Source organism: Malania oleifera, chromosome 3 (genome assembly GCF_029873635.1).
Source record: "Malania oleifera isolate guangnan ecotype guangnan chromosome 3, ASM2987363v1, whole genome shotgun sequence".
In the NCBI taxonomy this organism is placed as follows: Eukaryota; Viridiplantae; Streptophyta; class Magnoliopsida; order Santalales; family Ximeniaceae; genus Malania; species Malania oleifera.
The window spans coordinates 95,311,500-95,320,850 of NC_080419.1; the positions used below are offsets into that span (position 1 = coordinate 95,311,500).

The 9,351-nt window shown below is 33.5% G+C and overlaps 1 protein-coding gene across 1 annotated transcript; it reads left to right on the plus strand.

Moving 5' to 3' along the window:
• Positions 1-5,612: 5,612 nt before the first annotated feature.
• Positions 5,613-7,088, plus strand: LOC131151442 (UPF0481 protein At3g47200-like). The gene has a single exon (XM_058102687.1). It carries the CDS (start codon positions 5,613-5,615, stop codon positions 6,453-6,455), a length of 843 nt encoding a protein of 280 aa, XP_057958670.1. The 3' UTR covers positions 6,456-7,088.
• Positions 7,089-9,351: the final 2,263 nt, after the last annotated feature.

Below are 9,351 nucleotides of genomic sequence, written 5' to 3' on the forward strand. Positions count from 1 at the left end.
AAGCTAAGAGAAAGAGACGAGAGTAATAGATAGTTAAAAACATAATAAAGTTTTTAGTTGGGAAGTAAATGAGGCTTGAAAAAAAAAAAAGAATTAAATTACATTATTTTACATTTTAAAATACAATTTCATTTATTTGTTAGTTGGGAATTTAATGTATGGGAAGAGAGCATAATAAATAATGTAAACATCATTTAATTAAAAAAAATTTAGAGCACCAAAAATATATTATTATATTTAAAAAAAATTGGGTCCTATGCGAACACCTCAGCCGCCTAATGGTTAGGCCGGCCTTGGATATGCCCTTACTTTTGGGGGAGGAATACCATGGTTAGAAGACAAATATTGGGAGATTATAAATAAAGAAATTAAAGCCCTCCAAAAAAGAACACCAACAACCAACTAAACCAAAATAGAAAATTCAAACAATGCTAAATAAGAAACAAATCTAAATAAAACAAATCTAAACCCACCAAACAAAAATCAAGAGGTTGAACTAATGATGAAAGGAAGTGAGACCCAATCTATCCATCTGAAGGATACCTTTAAGAGAACGTGGTAAAAGATGTTGTTCTTCATAGATGACATTGTTTCCCATTTCTCTTCTAATGAAAAAATTAACTGCACTATTGTCTTCCCTATATTGATTGATCACCATGAAGTTCTCTCCTTCTTACTCCACCACGAGGTCCTCCAAAAAATCTCAAAGATACCACAAGGTACATCTACCTTTCGGAAGCCAATCAACAACAATTCGCGAGTCACTTTTAATAATCATATTAAAATAATGAAGTCGTTTGCATAAATGAAATTTTTCCAAAATTGCTTTTAATTCCGCATTATTATTTGTACCATTGTCCAAATAGCTTAAAAAGGTCACTTTCACCATGTCATTGTAGTCCCGAATAATTCTTCCACCTCCTGAAGTACCCAGATTGCCCCTACAGCTCCCATCACAGTTAAGTTTTGTAACACCCCGACCCCGAGGGGCCTGGAATATTAACTTTTTACTACTAATTTACAGCGGAAGCAAATAAACTCAATTTTATTCAAACCAAAGCGCTAATTATTCATGTTACAATCACTTATTTCAAAAGAAGAAAATTACACAAACGTAAATATCTGAAATCATACTATATTTCTAATAAATCTTTATTTTTTCTAATCCCCACCCGCATGCTTGCTAAGCCTGATTTCCGACATGTCCTTCAGAATTATCTGAAATAAAATATGATTGGGGTGAGACGACGCTCAGTAGGTAAATAAGATTATTATTAGTGTGTGGCTAAAATGAGCTTTTAAAGAATTTCGTAAAACAATATTTAATAATATAACTTCAAGACTGCTTTTAGAATAAATATAAATTTAAAAATTCCTGCATAAAACTTTTGTCATCAATTTCAACAGTAAATTTTTATAATCATATATTATAACTGCTAAATTAAACTTTTAACTTTAAAACTGTAAAAACATTTAATGATAAACATACATATACTTTTCCTTATACGTTTTCCTTAGATCGTCATTTAAGCACCAGAATGATCCTTTTCACGTAAACTTATACTTTTCCTTCAAATCATCAGTAACTTGTATACGTAATTAAATATGTATAAACATATATTATAAAAACTACCCTTAGGCCTTTTTGCCGTAAGTCATGTTTACCCCCATGACTGGGTTGTGCGGTCCGAAGACTGGACTTAGCTGGCTGGCCGACCAAACTAAATCAACGTACGTAAACTTTAAGTGAGATTTTCCTTATTAAGTCCTGGTCCGGAACCAGGTGTGCACTCAGGAGAAATCCACTAACATAAATAACCACTCTGTAAACAGTGTGGGTGCACTCTGATCCGTATAAACTTTAAGCTGCGGTACCAAGCATCTGTAACTTTGAACTTTCGTTGCCATAAGGGGTTTGAAAATCATCTTATTATCATTTATGCAATTTAAAATAATATCGTGAAAATCTCATCTTTACTCATATTTACATAAAAAATGTAACGTAGAAATAAACTCATGCCACACAATTTTTGTGTTAAAAATATATATAATTTTATTTTTGAATAGAAAGAAATGCTGAAAATTTACCCGAGGAGATTGGAACATTTCTTAACCCAAAAATAGATGCAAGTATATTAAAGATAGAACTGGTATAATTAAATATGCGTGAAAATAAACTCATGAAAATTTTTTGGAACTAATTGACATAATTAAAATTTACGTACAAAATAAACTCGGGTATGAATTTAAAATAAAAAGAAACTAACATAATCAAAATTTACTTACCTTCTTCTTTTACCGTGTGCTACGAACACAATAACTATCTTTAAGATATGAGATCGGAAAGAGTGGGTGAGTGAGAACTTACTCAAAATTCTCACTCCACCACAAATTCTTTCACTCACTAATCCTTCTCTTCCTTAGAAAATTGTTGTGAAAAATGAAGGTTGAGAGCTCCCTATTTATAGGAAAATTTTGGGGAAGAAATGGAATTTATAAAAGTATGGGGAGATTGGTGAAATTATAATTTTTTAAAAATTAAAGAATGGGCAAGGGATGGGCAAAGTATGGGTTGAGTATGGGATAGGGATGGAGGCCATGTGGGAGTGCTTGCCACCATTCTCACTAAATAATTTTTTTTTTAATTAATTACTTACCTAATTAATTAATCAATAACTTAATTAATTATTCTATTATTTTATTATTTTTTTTTCTAATCATTATTATCATTATTATCATCATTGTTATTAATTTTAAACTACTTTTAGTATTTATTTATTTTATTATTTATTTTTGAACAAGAATTAAATTTAAATTTTAAAAACTCATGTGGGCCCCACATGGTCTTATGAGCCCCACACAACTTCGAGACCCGAATGGATCCTACGTAACTCGAATAACTCTTATACGATTTTATGCATCCTACATAGCTTTGAGACTTGTGAAAACCTCCATACGGCTTCGGGACTCATGTGGGCCCCACACAGTCTTGTGGGCCCCGCATAGGATACCTATATTATTATTATTTTATCATATATTTCTACAAATTATATCAGTTAAAACATTATTTTATGTACTTATTTACGTATATAAACAGTGTCTTGTGGCTCCGGGACTCATGTGGACCCCACATAGTCTTGTGGGCCCCACATATGATACCTATATTATTATTATCTTATTATATATTTCGACAAATTATGTCTGTCAAAACACTATTTTATGTATATATACTTATTTACGTGTACAAATAGTGTCTATCCTGTTTATCCTATGAAATTCCATTTTGACCAGGCCGACCTCCAGGGAGCGACTGAGCCGCAATGGTCTCTGAGCACTCGCTAAGACAAGGTCTTTCTTAGGCATCAAACATGGAATCAAGGATCCTACAGAAAAACACTTTTGTATTGATATTAACTTAATGACTATTTTTATTATTTTATTATTATTGTACTTTAATCATATATATATATATATATATATATATATATATATATATTTTTGGGTCATCACAAGTTTTATCCACCCTGCTGGGAGTTTAACCCTCCAGATAATTTTTTCAAGCTTGGCGCAAACTCCCTAATGCTGAATTTTAAACTCCTTCAAAATTGTAATGTTCAACATCTTCAATATTTGAAAAGAATTAGAGCCCTCAGCTAAAGGACTAACCCAATATCGAACACTTCTCCACATCTTATCCCACTTTAATAAACTCCTTCCATTCTCGATTTGCATCTTCGATTCCAGAGGCACCACGTAATCTTTTAGAAAACTCATCCTCAAAACCTAGGTGTTAAGAAAAGAGAACTAAGAGGATCCTATATTGACTTTGAAACTGCTCACAGAGACGATATGAGACTGGATGGACATTAATACTTTTTTTCGAGTCCATGGGGGAAATGAGGTGACGAGAGCATATGGGGGAAATGAGGCGACGAGAAGTCCAGCCCACGGAGGAGCTAAGAAGACCAAGGTCCTACTCTGATACCATGTTAGAGAACTCATCCTCAAAACCTAGGTGTTAAGGAGAGAGAGCTAAGAGGATCTTATACTGGCTTTGGAATTGCTCACAAAGACGATGTGAAACTGGACGGACATTGATATAATCAAGCACTGAATTAGTCTGATTAAAATACATTTAATAGACGATTTTCGAGCATAGTGGAACCAGTTTGCAATTCCTTTTTTATAGGGAAAGAACCATTGGAAAGGAATCCCCAACACCACACTAGCCTGATGTCAAACCTTTGAAGCCACCTCGCCTAAAGAAAGAATATGATCAATGTTTTCCTGACTTCTCTGCATGTAGTAATCACATGTCAAGCCCATCGATATTTCTTTGGCCTAATTTCTATCATCTATTGTCAAGCATCTGAACCAGACTTTTCATAAACACATTGAGATTCTTCTAGGCAATAAAAAATGTCAAAACCAGTCATTCCACTCAAAATTATCACTTTTGCTCCTCACTGCCTCCCATGCCTTTTTTGTAGAGAAATTACCGTCAAGGGTAGGCTTCCAGATGAATATATCTCGAGCACTTTTACGAGCTGGCACATTATATAAGATTTCCATTGTTCTGTCAGCTCCAACCAATTCTAGTAATAAATCAAAGTTCAAGTTGTTATTCAGTTAGCAATCCTTAATACACAGGTTCTTGTTCGAAATATCCTCAATGCGCACAGCTAACGGACTTGATGTGAGCCACCTATTGAACCAAAAAAACGAGTTCCCACCTCTCACAAAAATTTTAACGTTATCCATAATTTCCGAAATGGTGACCATCATTAATTTCCAGAACCGAGAGTCATTTGGTCTTCCCTTCCTTATTAATAAATGATCATTTCTACCAATCCCAACTAAAGCCAAAGAACCTTTTTTTTTTTTTTTAAATCCAAAAGAAATCTAGTATAAAAAGCAAAGCATGTACAACTAAAGTGAGAACAACTTCAGGCTGTTGAGACAAAGAACTACAACACTGATGAAATGATCTCAACATTCAAAACCCCCTCTTAACATTCTTAAACCACTTTTTTTTTTTTTTTTTTTTTGAGAAGGTAAAGATTTTATTAAAACAACGAAATCGAAGCAAAACTTACAAATTCAAGCCAAAGGCTTCCCAAAAAGCTGTCAAATTATTCTTAAACTTATTACTGAGGATGGACCTAGGAACAATCGTCTAGGGGCCAATGAGGTCTAATATTCTTATTTTTCATTGAAGGGTGGCAAGGATTGATTATTATATAATCTTTTTAATGAAAAAAAATTATGTATATACCAAAAGAAAAATTATATTTCTACATGTAAGTGTTGCAAACTTCCATTCCTGTACCTATTTATTCACTATAGTGTGTTGTGTTTTACTTCAATTAAGAAGTTGATTTGCAAGACGAAGCGAGAAGCCATACATATCATGAGCTAGCTAGGTTATGGACTAGCTAGGTTCACATATTCACTATATTTCTACATGTGCGTGGAGTAACTTATCTATTCATTATTTTGTTTATGAAAATTTGGGTACAAATTGCCGCTAAGAAAATGAACTACTTGAAGATAATAAAAAACTTTGGCAGATCAAGTTGAGAACTAGAACAAGAACAAAAATTTTCGTCGAGATGGAGAACTCAACAAGGCAAGATGTTAAAATAGAACACCTAACTTTACCAAATAGTTCCAAGCTTCCTCGCGATCAGGTGGTAGTTTGCATTCAAGGATTGTTAAGAGAGTTACATTCCCTATCAAATGAGTGTTGTATCTACAGAGTTCCTGAGGTGATTCGTAAGGTCAATGGAGAAGCATATACACCAAAACTAGTGTCAATCGGTCCTCTTCATTGCTACAATGCCTGCCTACAAACCATGGAAGAGCACAAATCAAGGTACTTGGAGATTTTTATTCAACGGACTAGCGTGGGTGTCGAGGGTTGTGCTCAAGTTGTAAGGAACTGTGAGGGAAGAGCCCGCCCTTGTTATGCAGAAGCCATTAAACTGAGCAGTGATGAGTTTGTTGAAATGATTTTAGTGGATGCTTGTTTCATCATTGAGTTTCTTTTGAGGTTTTACTTCTCCCTATCAACACTAAGGATGCATGATCAGAGTGACTACATATTTGGAAAAGATTGGTTCCTCAATTATGTGGGTGATGACTTGATATTGCTTGAGAATCAGCTTCCACTCTTTGTTCTTGAGGACTTATTTAGTTTAGTGTCCACAAATAATATCACCAATGACATTGAATCAGAGGAAGAAAGGCCTTCCATTGTCGACCTAGCTCTTTATTTCATTGAGGAGAAATCGCATATGCTTCTGAGTCATCATCCTTCTGATAGTAATAATATTAACCTTAGCGGTTGCTATGGTTATACTGCAAGCCCTCGCTTCCAAGAAAGGAACGCAATGGTAGAGCGGTACAACTGGGGGCAGCAACTGAGTACTCACCAAGTGCAACAAGGCTCCTAGAGGCTGGAATTAAGTTCAAGAAGGGGGAAAGCTGTAGCTTATCCGACATAAAATATCTTTCAGGTGGAGTTGTTGAAATTCCGCCAATGACAATCGAGGACCGAACAGAATTCGTGTTCCGAAATCTCATTGCCTATGAGCAATGTCAAGGCAAAGATGATTACATCACTGAGTACATGACCCTACTAGTTGATATCATCAAGACCACAAAGGATGTGGAGCTGCTTGTTCGCCAGGGGATTATCGCCAATGCAGTGGGATAATCGTTTGACATCTCCACACTTTTTAACAATATCGGCTTCGGGATCATCGTTTGCCCCAAGATCTATTATTCTCAACTTTGTGAAAAATTGAACGCGTACTGCAGGACCCCTTGGCACATGTGGAAGGCTACTCTGCAGAGGGACTACTTCAACACGCCATGGACAGTTTTTTCTACCATTGCAGCAGTTGCACTTCTAACCCTTGCTTTCATACAAGCTCTCTGTTCTATTATATCCCTCCATGGACAGCGTGAGAATCTTCATTTTTACTTTCATTAATTTTTTACATTCTACCTTTAAATGGATATGTATGTATAAAATTCAAAGGTTCTATTTATAATTGAAAAAAATCAATCAGCAAACTATTTTTTTGTCAACCGTTATGCTTTCTATTAAGAACAAATTGTTGTACACAAGATAAATTAAGCTCTGTACACGACAAGGGGAAAATGAAGAAGTTTTCTGCTATATTTGGATATATGTACCACTCTTGTCTCGTTGCGACAGTCTATCTAGCAAATTGTAAAGCAAAAGATAAAGAATCCATTAAAGCATGGTGGTTTTTTTTGGCTGGGTGTTGGTTTTGTTTTTGGGAATTGTAATTTTCCATTACTTGTCTTGTACCAACGGTATTCCTCCGTCAAAATGAGGGTTTATTAATAAATAAATGGAGATGTCACCCTTCTTAAAAGAGGAAAAAAAAAAGGGCTAGCTCAATTATTAGAAATCTAGAGCAAAACGAAAGCAATACTAAAATAAAATCGATGCAACCAAAATTAGATAATTTATAAAATTTATTATCGATATGTCATAGTTTGAACCTGAAAGGAAACTCTATTTAGCTTAAAAAAAGAATAATTTATATACATATCTTAAAGTACAAATTGTGTAAAGAATATTGTAGAAAAAAATATTGTTATGTTTTAGAAGTTGGACAAGTATTTGTAAAAATAAATAAATAAATTCAATAGCACTAGATAAATCTACTTTTAAAATTTTTATTTTGAATAAGTCAAGTTTTGTACCTTAAAAATTCATTTCATACAAACAATAAAACAAATGTGGGCATTATAAATGTTAAATAAAATTTGAGTTCTCAAATAAAATAGTTACATTCTTCTAATATTTTATAAAATTATTACGAAATGTCTAACAGTATTTAGACAAACAATAATATAATTTCTAAATGATAAAATTCGAAAAGAAAAATGTAGAAGACCCTCCGAATAATAAATTTTAAATTTATTTAAAATTTTAAGAACTCATTAATTGATCGTTAAGAAGAAAAATAACAATGATTAAGATTTTAGGTACTAAATCACAATTTAAAAATTTAATAAGGTTATTAATATTTTTATGGGAAGAAGTCATATATTGAGGTTTCTATAAAATAAAAAATATATACATATTAATTTTTTTAGGGCAAAACGTCCTAAAAAAGGATCCCTAAGATTACAAAAATTTCATTGATCTCCCTAAAGGTTTAAAAAATGATACAGAATTTTCCTAAAATTTGTCAAAAAGACACAAATCTCCCCTCAAAAGATTTATCTTTTTGTAAAATATAAGGAGAAATTCATATCTTTTTTGAAAAATCTGGAGAAAAATCTCTAAAAATTCTTGAAATCTTAGGGGAGGTTTCTCAGATTTTTGAAACCTCAGGGAAAGTCTCTATCTTTTCATCGAATGTCAAGTGAGGCTAATGCCTTTTGCTCTTTTTTTATCTGTAAGTTTATGTAAAAATTTAATTTAATATTAGATATTATATCTTATATTTTTAAAGATTGTTTAGGTCTCCATATTTATATAGTGTTATAATATTATACGCCTTAAAATGTGTAAACTAAATTACAACAATATATTATTAATTGACCAGCAGTTTTTTTAGCAATGTTTGTAAAATCGCTAGCATGTGGGGTTTATATAAATACCCGCTGGTACAAGGGTCATTTTTTGGTGCCCAAACACGCACTTGTTTCCCCATAAAATTTAACCTCAAAATGATAGCGTTTTGAAGGTCATAATAAAATGAATAGCCTAATTCCCTTAGCTCTCAAAATACTATTGTGCCCTCATCGGCTAAACAGCACGCGATCGCAGTGTCTTAGCACCAACTCCTCCTTGCAATCTCCACTCATCTCTGGACATTACCAGCTCACCTCGCGAACTTTGCGCACCAAGGTCAAAGCTCGGCGTTGAGTGTTTTACTAAAATATTAAAAAATAAAATAATAAAAAATAAAACACACAAATATAGTATGGGTGGCAGTATATTTACACTTTTGAACCCAACCGACTTTCTAAAAATCAGTTTGAGTATAAAAAAAAAAATTACAAGATGTGGTAGAACCAACTTTTCAAAAGTCGGTTCTTGCCCTGCCAAAAAAAAAAAAAAAAAGTCAGAACCGACTCTTGGAAACTCAATTCTATCTGACAGGACTGCTCCCCCTTGCTCCTTCCCACTCCTTCCCAATGCTACTCTGCGAAAAAAAATAAATAAATAAGAGTCAAAAATAAATTTTGGAAAGTCGGTTTTGACATGCAGATTACATGGAAAACCCCCCGTGCAGTCCTTTCCCTAGCCCCCCCTCCCTTTGCCACCACCTAACCAACTGATAGGATTGCTTCCCTACT